This window comes from Xiphophorus hellerii, chromosome 1, assembly GCF_003331165.1.
Source record: "Xiphophorus hellerii strain 12219 chromosome 1, Xiphophorus_hellerii-4.1, whole genome shotgun sequence".
NCBI classification, from domain to species: domain Eukaryota; kingdom Metazoa; phylum Chordata; class Actinopteri; order Cyprinodontiformes; family Poeciliidae; genus Xiphophorus; species Xiphophorus hellerii.
The window spans coordinates 7,676,379-7,698,855 of NC_045672.1; the positions used below are offsets into that span (position 1 = coordinate 7,676,379).

Sequence of the window (22,477 nt, forward strand, 5' to 3'; positions counted from 1 at the left end):
ACATACAATAAACAACAAACTCAAAGTCCTGTTGCCCTAAAGACAGGGAGCTTCTGCTTTGTGTGCTGCAGTGTAATTCCAGATTACAATGTTGCATTTAACTAAAAAAAAACATTTCGACTGAGCTGCAGTAACTTGTAAAGTTTCTGGTCCTGCTCCAACATGACTGCCGCAGCTTTCATCCTTGATTATATTTGCAAGTAACGCGAGAATCTTTAAAACCCACAAAGAGTCACCGCAGGAGTCAACTTTCTTTGCAGTTTATTTAGTTGCATTTTCCAAAGCTTTGTTTGTACATTCTCTGAGATTCAGAACAATATAAAACTTTCAGAACATGCATATGGTTAAGTGGGACTTAACAGACTGTTATTATTATTAGTGCTTTATTTACATTTCAATAAATCCAATGAATAATACAAATATTCTATGCAATGTGCATGTAAACAAACAGGAAAAACAAAAAACAGAAAAACTCTGACAGTACATCGTTTACAAGGTATTACCCATCATTGACCAGCAATTTCCTGAATTTCAAACGCTCAAGAACACTTCCTTAACTTTTTCTTCATATACCGTCCACAGGCACAAATCAAAGCACAGAAGACACATTTCAAGTCTCCAACATCTCCAACTTTACGTTCCCAAACCAACGGATCCTTTAGGAATTCGTACTCTATTTTTCTTGCAAAGAGCAAAACCTTTTATAAAACCTTCTCCAAATGTTCCTCCCCATGTGTGTGCAAACATAGCTTCATAACGCTGCACTGAGAGTTGCAACGTCCCAAAGCTTAAAGAAAACGGTGATTTAAAAAATACTGCACTGAGATTCAAGAGACGCTGTAGCAAAACAAAAACACACAAGGTGACTCTTAAGGTTTTGGAACCTTTATTCACCTGAGATTTCTTTGTTACCAAAAAAAAAGAAAAAAAAAAGCAAGACCAAGTGGCACTTAGAAAGGTTTACTGACCTGATTAATGCTAACACAGGAGTAACACAGTGTAAATTGTACAAGATGTACACATGTATGTATATGGCTAAGAGGCATGTTAATGCAGTGCATATTTAACCACAGAGTTAAGAGTTATATAAAAACAGCACTTCTGATAAAGCTTGTTTAGCCTAAAATGCAACACCTAGTGGAAGTTCTTCAAAGTCCGTTTAGAGTATTTAGGTTTCACATCCATGTGCCTGTTTAACATAAAATTTAATTGGAAGAAGAGAACATCTGAGATAAAATTCAAACAAAATGTAAATTTCAGTGATCTGAAAGCAAATATACTTGAAAAGGCATCTGTTTAAAATATCAAAAGGATTAATTTAGTTGAAATTAGTCAATTTACCCATTACAGATCATAAAAGGCAAAATTGTCAACACAAGCAAAACATTATTTCATGTTTTAATGAGAGCCAATATTTTATTGTGTAGGGGAGATTGTATTGAGATTCAAATCTTTGCAATTTTTATGTTCTGCCAAGCCTTAGTATTACATCAAAAAAGAAAGTAATCAGAAAAAGGTGAGGATTTCCTTAGAAATCATGCATTGCAATGAGCATAATGATAAACTTATAAATAAAAGTTCAATGTTATCAACACTTGACACAAAAATCAAAGGAAGAAGTATGGTCAAATAACACATTATTCTGTGAAATATGATTCAAACAGACTGCAACACTTATATACATAGACGTAAACATCAGAAAAATCCCAACTAATCTAATCAACTAGCAATTTAAATAATTCATCTGAATCCTCCTCCTACTTCTGGAAAGAGAAAAAAATAAACCTAGTACCAAAAAAACCGAGCAAAAATAATGTGCAAATGTTATCTGTCTCCACACCGTGGAAAAAAAGGCAAATTTAGGTGGAAACATTTCAACTTCTAGAACAGCAAATATCAGGCATGAGTGTGTTTCCCAGAGTGCTTGACATGTGTAAAATATCAATATCTGCTTCAGATCTTCATTCCCGCAGGGTCTTGTCTAAAGTTTATGTGAGAATTACTCCTTGTGAAGGTGTGTACTCTTGCTCACAGCTAATCTGAATATCAGACCAGGGTCAGCGCTCGTGCACCGACACCATAAAGTTTTGTACGTTTGCACTTCAGGTCAACTTTATCAGGACACGTTTTAACAGTTAGCATTAGCATCAGTGTAAAAAAGACCTTCAAATTCACACAGTTGTGTGCATTACGCAAGCGGTGAGTATCCTAAAAAATTTTTGTGCACAGGATAAAATTGTGAATCCATCCAGATGTGTATAATATGAAGCACTCAGATTGGCAGACATATAAAAGAAAACTTCCTAGCTGCTGATTCTCGTCATGCTTCAGACTTAGCAAAATCTTCAGAGTTAAAGGTTAGAGGTTTATGACAACAAACCTTCACCGTTTCTGCCAAATGTAGCTATTTTAGTGGAATCAATATCTCTGTGTGCACATGCACCACAACTTTAGCATTAAATGTTTTAAATGAAAGCAGTTCTGAAACTTGGCTTCAGCAAAATTACCGCCGCATGTCTGATGGACCAGAATGTTACTTCTGAGTATTCTGACACGTAACCCTCCATTGGATTGTGTCGTACCAGGGAAGCACACACAGATGATGGGGTGTGGATATGTGTGTGTGTGTGTCAGCACCAGGGTTCCCGCTGGGCTCTGCCTCGAGCCAGGCTGTCTGCCCTCTGCCAGGCACTCTTCATCAGCTCCAGGGCCTCACCACAGCGCTTCTGCACCAGCGGGTCCAACAGCTCATGGTGGGGGAGGTCAACCTGTGTACGACGACAACAGGCAACATGTTTAACTACACAGCGCAAGAGAACATGCTATAAAGCTCTTTTTGCATAATGTTATATAAAGTTAAGCCTGGCGGGCTGCTAGGCAGAACTTGCTTAAGCGAAGTGCAAAAAAAAAAAGATATTAAAGAAATTTTATTTGTTTTTGCATTTTTCTTAAAATCTATAGTTAGTGTTTAAGTATTGTCAATAATATCTTCCAATGACATAGTTATTAAGACATATTTTTATATTTTCTGTCATCTTGGCTGTAGGTAAAGTGGCCTAGTAGCCAACGGGCTTAGCAAGTTTTTTGAAGAAAGCCCTGATAAACTATCTTCTAAACTCTTTTTTCCTAACTAACCAATGCTGGATTTGTAAAACCACCACATGTTGATTTTATCCCGTCAAGAACAAGGTTGACAGTTCATTCTGACCTGAAAAATGTCCTTCCATGTCTTGTTTAATGCATTTAGAAGCCGATCCCTCTCTTCACAGCCGCTGAAGTATAACACCCATGGAGGGAGGAACTGAGTTCGATCTGCTGCAAACTCCTGTAGAGAGCAAAAGCCGATGTTACAGCACTGGAAAAAGCCCAATGGGAAGATTTTCATTAGGAAAAGCAACACAAAAACAAGAAACAATTCCACAGGTATTGTCACAGCTTGTAAAGATTCTTTCAAATTAATTCAATTTCTAGAAACAAATTTTGAAACATCAAAACATCTGATCTTTAATTTGGGTATTTTTGATCAGTGGGAAAAACAACAAAGAACGTCCAATTTTCCTTAAATGACAAAACACGCCATACAAGTAAAAGAAAAATTAGCTTCTCATCTAAATCTGTACCATGAGAACAAGTTAATCTCAACAAGTTTGGTTGATTAGCACCATTGCATTGTTGAGTTCAAGCTTTATTTCAAAATCTGTAACGTTTTTATTTATCAGTTATGGATTGGGATATCATATGTTAGATGGAAACTATTCAAAGCACAATTTGAGAACCTTGGTATCTTTACTGTAGCAGTTTTAGTATGTTAGTTGATATTAATTGTATTTTAAAAAGCCAAAGTCGAAGGATCATAAGCCTGAAGTTGTCTGATGTCCTAAAAATAAAGTAATTGCCCTTTTGTGAAAAAGTTAAGAAACCGAAATAATAAAATGCCAAAAAGTAAGGTTTGATGTAGCAAATAGGAGCTGAAGAATGTCAATTTGTTATAAATTAATGTAAAGCCATAGTGTGCACATCATAAACATTATTAGATGTATTGCCTTAAAAAACAAAACACTTTTCCATATTCCATTTCATTTTCAAGTCCTGGAAAATCGTCAAATAAAGATCCAGACAATTCAGCACCTATGTATGAACCCTGTAAACTCAATACGCATCACGTATGATTAGAAAATCTAAACCCAATATCTGAATACAAAGGAATTGGTTACTGACTGCTCTATTTTCTGATAACTCAAGTAGATATGGTTACCATAGAAACTGTTTAAATGAAGTATCCCCAACAGTCCTTATTTATTCTGTAAAAGGAATCAACATGATAGGGGAAGAACACTTGGCAGCGGAAATAGCCGTTACCTAAAGTATTAGTAAAATACACATAGTAATTTTCTGACGTACCAATCACAGACAAAGGTAAGCAGAAGATCACTCACAATAACACAGTATTCCTTGTCAGACTCCAAGCTCACAGTGGTCACATCACAGATATCGACACTGCCCAGCGAACGGAAAAAGCTCGTCTGACAATCCTGATGACAAGTTAGCAGCCTCTTGTCCGTCACCACCAGGCAACATGGGATACATGGGGTGGGGGCCACACCCTGAGGGATAACCTGTGGTAAAGGGGCTGTAGTTTTCATAGGTCCATATTCAATAGGAAATCATGCAACCAAAATAATGTCTGTTAAATCCAACAAAAACAAAAAGAATAACAGAAGCAAATGAAAATGTTTAATGGAAGAAAACAAGAGTACAAGGTTCAAAAAGCTATTCATAAGAACATAGAAAGGGGACAAATATTTTTGAAATACCCTATTTAGCAAGGTAGCTGAAGAAAATGAGAAACCTTTGCTTATAATGTCTGATACAGATGAAAATTGTACAAACATTAAATAAATCCTGTCCATAATAAGGTTTTTCTTTTCCACCATTCCTATGTTTATCCATAGAAATCTCTAACTTAAAACCAATGGATGCAAAATTTGTAATATGAACAGTGCATTATTCCAACTATCTCCACTTACCCCTTTGGAAACAGACTGACAGAGAAGCTGCATCCATTCGGCCATGTCCTGCTCATTATTGGCACTGAGTACCAGTGGGGGGCGCTCTGTCAAGATGACCTGGAAGGCGTGGGGACGCTCTGTGTTGTTGGAGCGACGGCACCCTCCACAGTGTTCCCCCCTGAGGACAAACAAAGAGGCGTCAAAACAGGGAGAGCCCCTCAGAGGGCATCATTTTCAATCTGGAAGTTGAGCTTTCTGAGACTTACCCCAAGGTGACAGACATCAGAGGGGTCACATCTGTCCTCTCTGCATACAAGTACAGAACCCCTTTGCTGCACAAAGAGAGAACAAACATTTAGCTCCATATACCGGATGACATTTGGACAGACTGTCAGATTAATATTTTCAGTAAAACATGAAAGAAACAAATTATACAAGAAATTATATTATGTAATAAAACCTGTTCAAATGATATAGCACCACTCTCTGTCATTAGTACCCCTCTTTAAGTAATTTCCCTGCTGGGATGAATAAAGTACTTCTATAATGTGAAAAAGCCTTAAAGGTGCAGTATGTAACTTTAATAAGCGATATGTTTGTTAATCTGTGAAAAAAAAAAAAAATCAAGCTCCTCTGCTTCCCTGTGTGGTCCCTCAGCCATCTGCAGAAATGCACCGCTCTTGGTCAAAAACAACCAATCAGAGCCAGGAGGAGGGTCTTAGTGCTGTCAATAATGCTGTTCACACTCTCTCTCTTTCTGCTACGCTACAGCTGGTTTCCCGTCATGAATGCTCAGCGTAGTTAGCATAACCACCAATGACAGAGAATAAATAGTTTTTCTCCAACTGTAAGCTGTTTCTCCTCCATAAGCATACTGAGCAGTGCCACTACAAGCTTGATTGACAGCGCAAAGACTCTCCTCTTGGCTCTGATTGGTTGTTTTTGGACCAAGAGCGGTGCACTTCTGTAGATGGTGATATTAGCACAAAGAGGAGATGAAGGAGCTAGTTTTTTTCGCATATTATCTGTCACAACATGGTAACAGTTTTAACAAATATGGAGATGTATATTGTTTATAAAAGTTACTGCAACTTTTATACGAGTAAAAAATCTTATTTTGAGTACATTTATTCAGGGGGGAGAAATCCTGCAATAGCAAAAACCAAAAAAATGGTTATTGGTGGCAAAATTAAATTATATAAAAATATCCCAATGACTTAAAATCATACTTTACTTGATGAGGTTATGTAGGAACTTTCAATCTGTAATTTAGAACTTCCTGTTTCACAGAGGTAGAAATATAAAATGTCACATTTTCTGTAGTCACACTTTAGAATAAGACATTAAAACATGCCATTTAGTCTGTTAATTCAGGAACTCAAAAAAACCCAAAACGAGTCAACTACAGTTTTGAAATTTTGCCCATAGCCACAGTCAGAGCAAGAATTAGATTCAAACTGGAATGGAGAAAATCAAGGCTGGATGGCAATTTAAGCTCATCTTCCCAGTAGAAGGAGATGGAAAATCTCCTAAGTGCAATGTTAGAGAACTCCAGTTTTGGTCCGAGGAGACAAAGACTCAGCTATTCAGCATAAAAACAACTGGAGGGGAGTTTGGAAAGGAAAATATGAGCATGAGTATGGTCTGTACCCGAGGATGACGTAGCAGCTCTTCCACATCTCTTTACCGAGGTACGTGATCCCAGCCCTGTACTGCAGAGAACCTTCTTTGATATTGGAAGGGACACCAGAGGTGGGTGTGCCTCCTTGGGGAGACATGGTCATATCCATTGGGTCCTCCCAGTGAACCAGTGAATAAAGCTGGATAGACACTTCAGATACCTGAGAATAATAATAGACACTTCAGATACCTGAGAATAATAAGCAACAAATGTCATAATGATTGGAAGGTTTGGTTGTCGAAAGCTGCTACAGCACAAATCAGTTGTAACAATATTCTACCTCACAATGACACTCCTGAGAGACAAACTTATTCAAGGCCAGTTTTTCCATGGTGGCATCTGTCAGAACAGCTGGATATGGAGGCTCTCGACAACCGTGGACCATGGCGGACTTCAGCACAGACAGGAACCAGCTAAAAATGAAGGAGAAAGGAGATTGAATGCCAGTGGACAGGCAATCACTCAGTGAGAAGGAAACCAACACTTTTCCAAGATGAATGTTTGTCAGTGGCAGGAAGTAGGAGACAAGTCAGAAAAGATGAATGGAGAAATGTTTGAGATCTCCCAGATCAGAACCTTCTCTATAGGGTCACACTGATGTTCCAGCAGTTTCAAAATAGTGACCGGATACTTGGTCGTTTCTAAGCTTTATAATCTATCTCCTTTCATGTAAGGGTCACAGTTGGGACGAGATAGTTGAAACGCTGACACAATTGGTTGTGTTCAAGATGAAATGATTCCAAACTTTAGAGAATGCATAAGTGTTTGGTAGACTGTATTGTTATTTTTATGTTTTTGTGATGTATGTAACAGATCTCTCTTGTAAATGAGACATTGACTCAAGAGATTTTTTCTGTATAAATAAAGGATAATATGTAAAGCAGTGTAATATTAAACTTCTGCAATGGACTACCTGATGAACAGTTGTGAATGCAAGACTTGGTTCACACACCAGCAAAATATCTGACTTTTATAAAGTCTACTGCTAGCAGTGGATAATATTTAGACTGAATTATGTTGGAAGCTTGTCAACAGCCAGAAAAAGCGACGTAGGTGAGGAATAGGTCACCATGGGATATCGAATCAAAAGTTTTAGACTGAAATCTTGTTAGATCATCATTTTCCAATAAAAAGGAGCACTTTACAAGAAATGTATAAAAAAACAAAAGTTAATTTGACAATTCAGCCAATGGTGTAAATATCTGTCCAAAAAAAGGAACAGAATGAAATTGCATTTGCTACCTCTTTTAATACACAAAGAGAACGTATAAGTCAGGAATATTAATAAAAACCAATATAAGTGAATTTACACAGTCAGCGAGCCATCAGCTGTATCCAACAGGAACTTCCTTCTTCTGTTGGTGCAAACCAGCGCTATTGTCTGTTGGTCAAGGCCCACCTAAGGGGAAAAAATTAGATCTATCTTGTTTAAAACATATTAAGTAAATCTCCTGTTTTATCATTGTCAATCATTGCATTAGCAGTAATACAAAAGCAATAAGTTTAGAAGAAAAATATAATATAAATGTAGTGAAATCTATCTAGAAAAAATGAGATAAACTTGTGAGGTGCAGATGACTTACAGAGAGATAGTCGAGCTCATTATAGGAAACAGCATCTTCTACTGTGTAGGGTTTTTCAGCTGCTCCTAAAAATAATAGGCAGATATTAATGTACGCCAAATGAATCGCAAAATATATGATCCATGAACAAAACTCTGTGCAGCACACAAATTCTAAGGTTTCCCATGACATAGGGCTGGTGTCAGTTTTGGATATCAGAGCCAGAGGTGCTGGCTGATTATGTTATTTACTCACCCTTTCTTAGTAAGTAGATGTAACAGTCAGTCAGCAGCAGATAAAGAGGCTGCAGGTCCCCCTCCATGTGACCTGTACTCATTCTCAACATCTGGAAAACACAAAATGAATGGCAGAGAAATCCTTAGGGAGTTTTATTTGTCTCCAATGAAGCATTTACTATTGTTAGCATCTCCATGGAGGATTTACTGTGACGTTTTTATAATGTGAAGGAAAGCAGACAATTTTTATATACAGAGGTAGTCCTCATGGGCAGATTGTTCTTCCTGCTTTTTGAGAAAATTTAGAAGCAAATGTGGCAAAGTTAGAACATTTTAAACATGGTTTCTGCAGGTTTCACCAAGTCAAATTTAAGACTTTTAAAGAAATCTTTAAGACCAATTTTAATGAAATTTAAGACCTACATCTCCACAGAAGAAGTGTGGATGTCATCCTGGAGATACATTTGAACTTAGCCACGATAGACACATATAAGCTAGCTAGGTAGCTAGGAAGGGTATTAGCAGGTAATTACTGGTAGCCTCAGTTGTCTCATGAGAGACAACTGAGGCTCTCATGAGAACGCTATGAAGATTTTGCCTGACAGAAAAGTCTAGAAAAAATAATACATTGAATATATGAAATGAAATAATCCTGTCAAGGCAAAATTGAAGACATATGATTAAAGGCCAACATACTTCTTTTTAAAATAATTTTAAGACATTTTAAAGCCTTACTTTTAGATTAATGAATTTAAGACTTTAAGTGCAGGCACCCTGATTATAGGCACCTCATGGTTGAAAAAGAGCAAACTTTTGTAATTTGTCAGTCTATAAGGAAGAAGTGTAAAAGGCATTGACAAAACTGTGGGCCTTGCAACATTTCCAAAGAAAGACTGTTTCATAGCCACTTCTAAGAGGACATAATAACATCAAAAGTTTCAACTTTCTTAAAGGGACAGAGTGGAATTTTTGTTCTCTACACATTTTATTTGTGATGCCAAATCAATCTGTTAATCTGATTGTTGAACAATGAATTGAGACGTGACTCTCTTGAGGTTTAGAAAAAGTCTGAAAAAAGAAAAGAAAGCTTCTTCCATCCTCACTCTGAAAAGTTGCTCCTCGTTCTCTCTGAACACATGGATCATGAGAAGAAGCAGGTGATTGTTGTCCACCCTGCAACGTGGATGAAGAGGATTAAATTTGCAATGAGAACCAGCACCAGAACAAATATCTGGTCATATCTTGACATCTTACTTGAACTCTGCTGGGTGAGAAATCTCAGAAGGACTGAGTTTCTCCTGTTGCTCCGTTTCCTCGGTTACAGATGTTCTGCCTGCTGAATCTCCCTCTACGGTCTCTTCCTCTTCCTCCTCCTTCATGTGGAGCTTCCGTCCTGCTGGCTCTTCTGCTTCTTCCTCATCTTCAAGGCTACCTGAAAGAGTCTGTGACTGGCTTTGCTCTGTAGAGTCATTGTGGCCACCACTTGTGTCAGCAGAGTCTGTACTGTCGGTGGTAATGCAGCATAGGTCCGCAGACACACTAGAGGTCTGCAGGCAGTCTGGTCTGTCGGCCAGGGAGGAGTCAAACGTCTCTTGTGGAGTTGGGTCAGGAGGTTTTCCTTCGGAATCGTTGCGAAAGGGCTGCTGCACCGGAGTCAGGGACCTCTGATCACAGCTTTGATTGTGATCCTGTTCTTCAGGGGGTACCCAGGACCCGTTGAGCCTCTCCATGACATCACGGAGGGGTTGTCCAACGGTGTCCATGGAGGTGTCTGTCATCTCTGGGAGCCGAAGCAAGCCTTCCACCCCTTCTTCGCCCCCTTCCTCTACAATCACAGACCCCACTCTGCTCCTGCTCTGCTCTCCTTCACTGTCCAGTAGCGCTACAGTGGAGTTTATCGAGTCAACTTCTTGCGACATGCTGTGGTTCACAATCTCCTCATGTTCAGAGGACAGCGAGGCATGGATGCTGCTGCTGGAATCCGTAGATCCCCTGCCACGTCGCTTCTTGGCTGGCTTCTTTCGTTTAGCCATCCTAGGACAGATAATGAAGATGGTAAATTTAGCTTCCCGCATAAGCAAAAGATGCTTCTTAAAGGTAAGACCCTAAAACATTCACTACCTGATGACTTCAAGCTCATTGCCATTGACCTCTGTCTCATCTTCGGTGGTGTTCCGACGGCTGGCTGCATGAACTGGTGTAACGTCCGCTGAGGTGTTCGTGTCAGAGTCCTCATTGAACGGGTTGTGTCGAGATGTGGGGCTGTTCGGGGAAAGGCGAGCAACCGTTTTCCCCACGGCTGTGCTGGTGACAACTACTGTGTCACTGACGACCGTCTGGGGATCAGAGCCAGTCGACCGTGGGCAGCTGGCCTGGTCGGTCAAGTCACCCTCTATTGTCAAGAGCCGCAAAAAGATAACTGAGTAAATGCAAATGCAGCTGTTGTCCAGGTTTATATCTAAAGAGTAAAGGAAATACACAGACTGCCTCTCCTGCATTGGTGGCAGCAGAATTTACGTCAATTGGCTTGTTGGTAAAAGTTACAGTGCCAATGAAAACTTTATTACACTTATTAAAAGAATATTTGAGCTGTGCTGTCTTCACAAGTTTGAATTTACATGGTAAAACATATGCTTAAGTGTTGAAAGTTGCAGTAAAATAACACATTTTTGGAAGCATCAACAAGCTTCCAGCAGAATTTTCAAAGGCAGAGTTGATAATTTGTTTAAACTGGTTGAGTTGTTTGGCACAGAACTCACTTTTAAGCATATTCTGGAAATTTAAAATCTCTGATATAAGGACGCTGATAGAAGCAATCCACTCCAGCATTTATATACTTCAGTGCTTGTATCTCACTGTCAGACATATTAGCTAGTTGTTCTCATACCTATTGCTGTCCACTATTGTTCTCTGTTTGAGTAGTATCACTTAATCAAGCCTTTTCTAACATCCCACACTACAAAATAAGTAATAACTGTATGTATGGTTTGTGCTGATAATGTATTGAGTCAGTATCTGTGTCAGCCAATAGTCAAAGCTGCCATATTGGTATTGTATCGGAAAAAGAATAAACTGTATCAAGGCACCCCTGCCTCAAACCAACAGCTTGATGTTGGAAACTTTGACAAAACCAGGTATATCAACAGGCTTCAAAACTGCTTTTGAAAATAATAAAACCAGTCCATGCAACATTAAGTCTATGGAAGGGCAATTTGTTTAATATATTTAAAAGCTGGGTCCCTATTGGTAAATCAGTTAGTTAAAAAAAGGTAACATTTCATAATAACGGAGGTTGAATATCCAGCCACAATTTTATCAGAAGCTTGTTGATGGCTCATGAATTATTTGGTTTCTCTGCAACCTACGAAGGGCTGCATAGAAAGCATCCAACAAGAATACATATGTATATTTTTTTGTTTTGCATTTGAGCTTATGTGGACTAGAAAAATCAACTATTTCAAATAGTTACATTTAATTATTCATTACTGCCAAGTCAAAGAATTTGTTTGTTGTATAGTAATTGCCAACTGAAAAAAAACATTCAGTTGGTAATGCTTTTACCAACCCAGGAGATTTACAATCAAGTCAGGTGTATATAAACTTCTCACCAGCACCGTATTTACAAGGAACTGATTTGGTTTTAATTTCTTTTGTGCGTTTTTGCAGTGTTGCAATGCTGACCAACCAAACAAGTATACAGAAATACTGTGCATTTCCTCATTAGCATAGAAATAGCCAGTGTTAGGGCAAAGCAATCTAAATTTTTTAAAGGGTTAAATAAAAACAAAGGCACCACACAATATGAGACGTATCAGGCAGCGGGTTTCTTTGCAGAGTCACAGGCCCAGGTCAAGCAGTGTTACTGGAGCAGCTACAGCTAAAAGGCAAGGATAGAAACTGACAAATAACTGCTTATTCTCAAGCAATTTGAGAACCTAAAGTGTAATCTTAAGTATTTCAAATAAGTCACTTGTAAAACTGATTGGCTGATTTTCAACCAACACTACAGCTTAGCTGAACCTAGGCCAGTGAAAGACATCAACAGGAAGAAGATACACCATAATATGCAACACAGAGAGATACACAGTAAAGAGAGAAGCCTAGAAAGGACAAGGTGAGTACCAGCTGCTTCGGGCTTTCCCACTGCTGTGTCAACAGTTACGGAGAGTAAGCTTGAATGAGATAGTTCCCCAAATAAGCAACACATGCAGAACATGACAGACAGGTAACCCACCCAGCAATAAATTCCCAAATTAATGATTCACTTTATTGTGCATAAACACAGTTTGTTTCACTTTTTTCTATTTTGATTTATGACATTTGAATAAGTACGACTACAAATGTATGAAATAATATAAATGTATTTCTATTTATTCTGCCCTTGGGTTTCATAGGCAACCCCAAAGGACCGTCTCTCCTCATCTAATAAAATTTGTTTTAACTGAATGGAACAACTTTTTATCTCGATCTGTCGGAAATTTGATTTATTTCATAGTCTGTATGCAATATAGCAATAAAGGGACCATCCAAGTCAAACAACTATGAAAATTGCCAGAGGAGCATAAACAGGTTTTTCAATATTGGCAACATTGTATCTTTTAGGAAATAACATAAAAAAATATGTATCTATGATGATAGTAATAATAATAATAACAACAACAACATTTTGCAGTGTTGCCAGGGGTGTTTTGGTAACATATATTAACTTTCTTCAAATTTAGAAGTTTACTTACATTTCCTTTGCATTTGATGGAGTTGCCTTTAAAGGTGGGCCAAATAATCTGGGTATCCTTCCACAAATTTCTCACAATAGTTAACTGAGCTTTGGTGTAACAGACTCAGGTTTGTAGGTCACCTTAGTTGCACATGGATCTATGATCAGGGCTTTGTGATGTCCATTCCTAAACACTGACTTTATCCTTCAGCCACCTTATAACAAATTTGCATTTGGAAGACTTATTTGACTCCAAGCTTTAACTTCCTGGTTGACCTCTTGAGATGCCCTCCAATATCTAGTTCTTTCTTCCTGAAGTGTTTCAGTGCATCGCACAGTTGGGATGTTGTTTCATGCTTGCAAGCTCATCCCCTTATCTCTCCAAATGTAACAATGGTTCTTGAATCTTTGTAAAAAGTTAAATTGCACCAGATCACGGGACACGTTTTTAAAAATCGTAATCTGGCTATTTATGTCGATTCTGTAGTTACAGATGTTTTCTTTCTTTCTTTAAGAATCTTATGCCAGCATCTTCACAAGGTTTCATGTTTTGTAATACTGATTAACTTAAACTAGGAACAGTCAGTTGATGCCAAAAAGTGAAGGAATAATTGTATTTATATAAAGTTTATGTAAATCTGTTTCAACTGTATCATTAATCCAATAAACATCAGAAAATAATGTGCTTCTTTTTCTAAATGTGATGAATCACTTAAAAGATATTTCTGTCAAATTATTAAAAAATAATAATCTGAGTTAAGGTATAACACGGTTTTAACAAGTGTTTGAAAACAGATTAAATTTCTCTGATAAATTAGCTCAGATTTCCTTAATTTTGGCTGATCAACTGATACTTACACATAAACCCGATAATATCCAATGAGCTATATTTAGAGACTTTTCAGACAAAAATTGGCACTGGACAACATCGGAATCAGCAACTCAGGCTTTTTCAAGATTGGTGATCGGCAGGAAAACTACTATTGGTGCACACTTAATTATAACTGAAATGATCACTATGCTACATTATTTTTGCAGCAGTAAGGTTGTGTTTCTTTCTGTTTAAAACAAAAGCTTTCAGAGCTTGTCATGCTTTATTGTTTGAAACATTTTGTCTAAATTTAGTGAAGCTGTGGAATTCTTCCACAAAGTAAACAGATCATAATAATCTGATGCTGGCCACTACATAATTGCTTTTGACGTAAACACAGTATATTAAATATACTGCCTTAAATATCACAGAAAACTAAATCTTTCAGGACCAACTGCCAAAAACCTTTAATTTTTTTTGTTCCATTTACTTCATCTTTTTCAAATTCAGATACATTATCTTGCATCAGTGGCTGTTTTACAGTTCAGGTTCCCAGCATGCATTTAATCCCAAGTTGTGCTCAAACTCATGCTATAAAGGAGGGAGAGAAAATATGGAATGAGCAAGCAGGAAGGAAGGGTTGACCATTGTCCCACCTTCCCAGTTTGAGCTTGGCAATGACTGCAACACGGGGAACATGTCACCAAAATCATAATCTAAAACAAAAAAAAGAAAAGGAGGGATAACATTGAAAATTAGAAAAAGTCTGACTGAAGAAACAAAAGACAGATGAGTCTGAATATGACAGAGAAACAGTAAAATAACATGATACATGGAATGTGAAACAACTAAACCAATGAGGGTAAAAAAATGAGAAATGGGAACTAAAACAGGGAACTGGCTCAGTGCTTTGTGGGGGCTGAGCGCTGCAATTACCCCAGTGAAGGTATTCTGCCACCATCGGTGAGCATATGAAATAAAATACAGTCATATGAAGAAATGATAGCACAACCCATGACAGCCTGGATGTTTAGCTAACATCTTTTGACATATATTTATCACTAATTGTAAAAATACAGGGAAAAAAAATCAACTAATTAAAAAAGAAAAACAAAGGAATAGTTTAAAATTTCTGCCAAATCTATAAAAAAAAAACATTTCTGGTGATGAATAAATTAAAGCAACCCCACATTACTTCTAATTTCAAATGGCTGAAACACTCCTAGTTGTTACATTTGGTGAATATGATTAGAACATTCAAAGTCAGCATTTTTTTTACCCTGTTGAATAAACCTCATATATTTAACTCTGTAAAATGATAAGGCATATATAGAAAAACCCTAAAATGTCATCAGTGGATGTAGAAGTGAATATCTATACAATGAGAAAGAAAACTTCGTTCTCCAAGAAAAACATGAAGGCCAGACTGAAGTTTGCCAGAAAGAACGTAGACAAAGAGGACGACTTCTGGTACAATGTTCTTTAGACAGATGAACCAAAGGCAGAATTAAATATTGCCCAGTCCTACTTTAAGCATAAAAAAACAAAAATGAAAATCAGTCTGCATCTCACTGCCAGGTTTTACTATACTAATTTAGGTAAAGACGTATAGTAAGAAACAGGGTGAGTAGACAAAATACAGCATGCTCTACCTTCACTGGAGGGAGCTATGGCGCTGTCGTCCCACTCCAGGTTGGTGGAGGTCAGGGAGGTAAACGAGTGCAGAGACAAGCTGTCCGAGCTGGGGAGCCTTTCCTCGAAGTCCAGCAGGTTGTGCGGTTTGTAGTACTCTGGCATGTATGGAGCTACATCCAGGTAGGGCACATCCTAAACCAGGAACAGGCGTCTGACAAGTTAAGGACACAGATGACTGCAGTGTGTGATAATGTTGTGATTAAACTTATGCTGACCAGCTCCAGATCAAAGCGAATGAACTCCAGGCCGGACACCAGTGTAAGGAACAGCGTAAGGTGGTCGTGACTGCAGACCAATGCATTTCTACAAATCAAAGACATTATGATTTAAGGCACTTAATACATATGAAGTGAACAGTAAAAGTCCAAGCAGAAAACTTTAACAGCAGTCACATGCATTTCTTAAAAATGGTAATAAAAAAAAAAAAATCTTAACATACTTGAAGTAATACTTCTGTAACAATCCTTGATTCTCTTGGAAGAGGCGCAGATAGCTTTCTAAAGAGCTCTCACTCAACGCCAGGTACAACCATGCTCGACCTGCACAGAACAGTTGAAGCCTTCTTTAATGAATGCATCTGACAGTCTAATAAATGATGTTTCCTTTTATTTCAAATGCAATTCCCTATGCAGTTAATACGTCATACTTCGACCGAGGTTGGTGGCTATGTGCTGCAGCTCGTCTATCTGTCGGACAGCCTCCCTCCTGGTGAAGTGAACCACCAGCACCCAGTAGCCTGACGATATGTCCTGCAGCCTAAAACAACAACACATTCATAAAGGAAAGGGCTAACACAAATAGGTAACGTATGTCAGGTTGTTTAAAATATTGTGTAAATAATATCGATCCTCAGGCAGATTGACCTGAGAAGATCAGAGCACCAATTGGGGTTCCTGCAGATTAAAATTTTAGACTTAAGATCTTTTTAATGTCATTATGCTTGTGAAACCAAGCATAAATTTAAGACTTATTAGAAATGTACGAACTTAACGCAGCCAAATGGCAATAAATTTGCGCTTACAATGATGGACGCTAAAAGGCTGGCTAGCTAGCTGGGTAGCAAGGGTATGTTAGCAGAGAGTTAGCCTCAACTGTCTCGAGTCACAGAATGCAATAAAGATGTCCGAGTATGACTTAAACTTTTGCCTAACAAAAATTTCCTACAAGAAAATGCAAGATTAAATAGTCCAGCCAAGACAAAATGATAAACGCATTAAAGGCCAACTTACTTGTTTAAAATGAATTTAAGAGAATAAGGCCTTAATTTTAGATAAATGAAATTAGGACTTTTTAAGGACACCCTGTCATTAGATTAGAATAGAAATATCTATTTTATTGTCCCACAGTGGGGAAATTCAGATGTCCCTCCACCAAGTTAAGGTAAGTGGGAACATGGATAATTATACTAAGGTAAAAGTAAACAAACAAGAAACTGTATAATTTAAAAGAATAACCTCACAATGTCTACTGTTGATTTTCAGACAAAGTTGGGAAACATTTCACTGATATCATTGTATCAGTGCCATTGTAAAGGAATGCTTCGGTATACATTAGAATAGCAAAAAATATTGCTATATATGCCCATGAGTGCTATATATTGTTATTGATGTTGAGCAAATATAAGATATGTCAAAAACAAAGAATTTAAAGCACCTTGAAGAAAATATTTCAGAAATTAAGCTAGGATCTGATACATAATCAAGTATACGCAATATCCTTTATCTTCTGAGTGTTTGGCTAATGGTATAAGCTCTTTACACAAAAGGACTCTTACCTAGAATAACCAAGAATATCTTTAGAAGTAGGTACTTTTGTTATGTTTTATGGCTTCTCAGTCAGTGTTAAAGATTTATATAGGTCTTGTAAAGCTATTTTGCCTAATACTAATTTTACTATAGTACATTAGGTCATATCACTGTGAGCTTGTTGAACAATAAAGAAATCCTCCAAGTAATGAAAGTTAGCAACATAATTATTTAGAAACCGTTGTGCTTTAGCTGATGTTAGCTACTTTAAACAATTCAGAATGAAAATTTTGTCATCATTGTTAGTGGATAAATACAGCTAAGGACAAAATTAAGAGACCACTTAAAGTGATCAGTTTCTCTGTTTTTACTTTTTATAGGAATGTGTTTGAGTAAAATGAACATTGTTCTATGAACTACTGACAACATGTTTCTGAAATTCCCAGCAAAAAGTTTTTATTTATTTGCAGAAAATGAGAAACTGTCAAAAATAATAAAAAAATGGAAAATCTGAAGAAGCAAGACATGGCTCAACTCTTTTCACCAATAGAGAAGTGGTGAAACAGGAAGGAAGACATGCAAACATAAAGAAAACCAAAAAATGATATCAGATGAAACATGACACAAACGGATGCAAAGTGACATATCAGTGTGTGCAAAGAAGAGTGGGAAAGAAATAAATATAACTTATTATGCACACGCAGTGCAGTCATTCTGTTTGCCAGACATATAGTTGGTCCCGTTTGTTTATAGCTGTAGAAAATGACTTAAGAAGAGGATTTGATAAAGTCATTAGAGAACTATATTGCCATGCCACTATGTTGTTTTAATGCCAATATATTATCTTGTAGTACAGTGTAAATTTTCAGATATCCTCAGAAAACTGTCATTAGACATTCGATCAAATGGCCTCAGAGATAGAAGTCTGATGGGTTTTTCAAAGGAAAGCGATGCTTTTATGTCTGAGGCTGTTTGATCGGATGACTGAATGTTTTTCTTAGACTTGGGTATTTCCTAAAATCTACATGGTACTGCAGGCACATGAAAGGCTTTCAAAGTAAAGAAAAAAAACAAAACATAATGTTGGAATTGTATTAATGCTTTTTTTATACACCCACCCTTCCACTTTTCAAAATAGTTGAAGGCCTTTGATAATATTCTACACACTTTGAAATGCTGTTTTTGAATCTAGCTTAAACACACTTTTAAAAGAGCTGCTACTTAAAAATGGGAAAACAATTGCAACAACTGTTATTTCAGTAAATTTAGAAATCAAGATTAGTCTTTAAAATCTGGAAACAAGGTATTTAGTAATAGTAATACCTTAGATGCAAAGCATAACAGATAATACTATTTGAAGGGGTGTGCATAAGACTGACATGACACTGTCATAAACATGTCATAACACCTCTTGTGAACACAAAGCAGTCTTCATAAATGTTTATGAATTGTCATAAAGTGTCATATGGTAAATAATGACACTTTTAATAGAAAACTGCCATAAAAGTTGCATTAAAAGTGCATTACAAGTGTCACCTGTAAAACTGCATTAAAAGTTCATTAGAAATGTCAACTTTGCATTAAAAGTCTCATTTACCGAATGACACGTCACAATAAAAGTACACATACACAGCTCTCATACATATGTAACACTACAATCAGAACAATCTGATCCACGCAAAATAGAACAAAGAATCTGAATTAATGTTTCTTTAATTTCCAACATTCTGCAGCTATCTTGCAGTAAATATCTTACCCATACAGCAGAGCATGGTCAAGGTGTTCACAAAGACGCTGGAGGACCCGGTCGTGATTGCGGATAGCCGGAGTTTCATCCTCACAGGCTGCAAAGTAACTCTGTAACTGTAAAGACACATGCAGATCAGATTGCTCTTACAGAGAGAGAAGGTGCAAGTCTTTCAGGCATTCAGAGTAGGAATTCCAAGCATTTCTTAATACGGTGGGTTTAAAAAGTTGGTGAATTTGCACAATAGGTCATCTGCAGAAGACTGACTTTGTGGGTATGCTTTTAACCCTGCAGCACAAGGTTAAAATGATAACTCTATAAATTAGCTGTTTTAAAGATGCTCACTGCATATTTCAATTGTGCAGCTAGACAACAACTAAAACAAAAAACGCAGGTCTAAGCGGAGGAATCACTTTGACTAGCACATAATCCAAGGAGCTATTTGAAAGCACTCATACAAGCAGTAAACGAAGCAGTCTGCAACACGAACCTGAAACAGCTTTGCTAGAAAACAGGCAAAATGCCAACTATTGTCTGTGGATTGTAGATTTAAGCAAGTTGCTGTTCAGTTTAGCTGCCCTATGTCCCTGGAAACAAAGATAAATCACACTCCCCCTGTTAGATACACAGACAGTCAATGTTGGAATGTTAAGGGAAAGTTAAAATGTGTATGAAAAATATTCATCCCTTTGTATGTTTTCCTCCTTTTTATTGCTTTAACAAATCAATCAATCAATCAATCAGAATCAATATATTTTGGGGGTTTTTTTGACAAAAAAACAAAAAATACAGCTCCTCCCCCCCTGAATTTCAAAGTGAAAATTGATTTCTAAAAAATAATGACAGCTAAATGAAAATAGGTGTCACTGTACGTGATCGAGTTAAAGTTCCAGTGTTGCTCATTGTGTTGCTCATTATGCTTCAAGTGACTTTTAGAACCTAACTATATAACGTGACTTCCAAAAACTATTCATACCCTACATCAGGGGTCTGCAACAAGGCTCCGGAGCTGCAACTGGCTCTCTGGACCTTCCACAACGGCTCTTAAAAACTTTGACTAAAAATGATAAAGAAACAACTGAAGTTTTAAAAAAAAAAATAGATATATAACAAATGCAGATTTTAGCTATTTTTACATTTACAACTGAAGTTAAAAAAAATAGACATATAACAAATGCAAGTTTTAGCTATTTTTACATTTACAATTACATTTAATCTTTACAGTAGAATGACACTAAAAGTACCCATTATTTTTATTTAGTTCTATTTTTTCTTGTTAGTAAGCTGGAAACTATGTGCAATATCAACACCCTAGAAGAAGAAAAAAAATGCCAAATGCACATTGCTGCAAAAACTTACAGATCTCCACTGTGAAACATGGTGGTAGATAGAATAGGGGAGTTGAATTGACAGGGGTCTGCAAATGACTTAAGGTGTTCATACAGCCAGGGGTGCACAGGAGTAGCTTAGATCAAGGCACATTGATGCATTAGATTGGCCAAGTCAAAGTACAGACCTATGTCTAACTTAGAATATGTGGCAAGACTTAACTGTTGTTAAATAATCTTTATTCAATTTGGCTGAGGGATAGCTATTGTCTATTTGCCTTTAGAAGTGCAAATCTGCACGACTTTGTAATAAGTTTGAAAAGCTGCAAGGGGCATGAATATTTTTACAAGGGACAGCACAACAGGACATCAAGAAAATCAATGTAACCTTTCAATTCTAAATGCAGCTGAGATCAACTGCATCATAAGCGCACAAGGTAAACCTTGAAAGCCAGAGGCACAGTTTGTAAACACCAAATTAATATGGGGGGCAATGAAGGCAATTAAGTAGCAAGTACACTCAAATTTGACCCTTTTTTTTTCTCATTGGTGGGTTAAGGTGGTCGTTAGTCAAAGCTTATCTAGGTGCATTACCAAACAAGAAGCTTTCTAATCCAATCAGACTGCAATGAGACAACGCTTCAAAAATACTAACAATCAGATCACCCTCAGAAAAATAATAACGTGTACAGTTTTGAGCATTCACTTAATCAATCAGCAGAAAGAAGACGAAAAGCGCGTTTCTGCATGCATTACACTCATCATCACGGAGTATGTTCTCATAAACAGAAAGGAGGAGGAAACAGCTAATGTTTCATTGTGATGTCGCGGATCCATCTGTAGAGTGATTGCAGCTTTGTTTACACTCTTCATTGCCGCAGTGTGCGAGCACAAGCAGGGTTAGTGCCGCTACTGCTGACCGTGGACAAAAAACACAAACTATAATGTTCAAATTAAAGTGTTAGCTGTCGAACCAAGGGTTCGTTTGTGCAAGTTCACACTTTGATTAGTTATTCCCGCAGGGGCAAGGCCCTTATAAACTGCTGGTGTCCTTCCAGCTTGAAAGTTGCCCTCTTTCGCAAACAGAAGATGACCTAATAACTAGCTGCAATGACTCAAGCATGTGGAGTAGATGTTGCTACTATAAGTACATCAAAATGGTAAATTCAGACTGTTTAGAGCTTACCTTCTTGACAGACATCGAGATGTTTTCCAATATGCGGTCCTTCACTTTGAGTTGATCCATCACTGGGGCTGTTGGCAGCAGAAGGCAGTCAGCTGACTCTCCCAAAGCGACGCTCTTTTGTTGCTAAAGCTAACGCCGCCCACATTAGCTGCTCAACAAACCCTCCGTTGCATTTTTACGTTAAACTAAACACACAGCTTGTGGTTTCAGTTCTGGAAACTCTTTCGCTAGTTTAAAATGTTTACGCTCGTGCCCGTCAAACTGCGCGTCGCTTCAGCTTAGCGTTAATGTTTACGAGTTAGCTTAAACCTGCACTTTCTTCTTCTTCTTCGAGGCTAACAAGCGACTTCTCGGCGTCCCAGAACAGATAGCGTAGAGCATTCTTTAGATAAAACCGGTGTCACTCAGGTGGGAAATTGTTAAATGTTACCTTTGGCAGCATTTGGCTATTTAGTCGATGAATGAAACGTACAGCATGCTAACATCTTCTGAGGTGTGAACGGAAATCCAACCGGCGGAGGGTTACGTCACCTGAACGTGACTTTTGTGTGAAAGGCAAGAAGTATATTAATAATAAAAAATAAAAATTAAAAATAGGCAAGAGGTATTATCCTGTATTTTCCTTTATGACATGCATACTATTATTATGAAGGACTTCCCTTTATTAGAACTAATAACTTTCTGGTTGGTCATTTTTATGTAATTTGGATTCTATTTCCATATTTAAAATTATGGTTAAAGCTATAACATTCAGTGTTGATCA

At 37.4% G+C, this 22,477-nt stretch overlaps 1 protein-coding gene across 6 annotated transcripts; it reads right to left on the bottom strand.

Annotated features, from left to right (window-relative positions):
• Positions 1-244: 244 nt before the first annotated feature.
• Positions 245-22,234, bottom strand: plekhm2 (pleckstrin homology domain containing, family M (with RUN domain) member 2). Of its 6 annotated transcripts, XM_032570360.1 has the most exons (21): positions 22,145-22,234; positions 21,715-21,782; positions 19,210-19,316; positions 16,355-16,464; positions 16,148-16,247; positions 15,924-16,011; positions 15,666-15,840; positions 14,670-14,729; positions 10,610-10,880; positions 9,743-10,522; positions 9,592-9,661; positions 8,508-8,598; positions 8,274-8,338; positions 8,001-8,089; positions 6,971-7,103; positions 6,660-6,850; positions 5,276-5,341; positions 5,028-5,187; positions 4,437-4,616; positions 3,209-3,325; positions 245-2,768 (listed from the first exon to the last, which is right to left on the bottom strand). In XM_032570360.1, exons 2-21 carry the CDS (start codon positions 21,772-21,774, stop codon positions 2,631-2,633), a joined length of 3,051 nt encoding a protein of 1,016 aa, XP_032426251.1. In that variant the 5' UTR covers positions 21,775-21,782; positions 22,145-22,234; the 3' UTR covers positions 245-2,630. The 6 variants fall into 6 exon arrangements, with proteins under 6 accessions (XP_032426251.1, XP_032426259.1, XP_032426243.1 ...); XM_032570368.1 differs by having other exon boundaries at positions 8,274-8,332; positions 21,715-22,215; XM_032570352.1 differs by having other exon boundaries at positions 21,715-22,215.
• Positions 22,235-22,477: the final 243 nt, after the last annotated feature.

Excerpts from the sequence above, each read along its gene's own strand:
- plekhm2 (XM_032570360.1), bottom strand. The coding sequence starts at position 21,774 with ATGGATCAACTCAAAGTGAAGGACCGCATATTGGAAAACATCTCGATG. Across the intron at positions 16,248-16,354 it reads AGCCACCAACCTCGGTCGAA|GTCGAGCATGGTTGTACCTG; the intron begins GTATGACGTATT and ends TGTTCTGTGCAG. Across the intron at positions 14,730-15,665 it reads CATAGCTCCCTCCAGTGAAG|ATTATGATTTTGGTGACATG; the intron begins GTAGAGCATGCT and ends TTTTTGTTTTAG.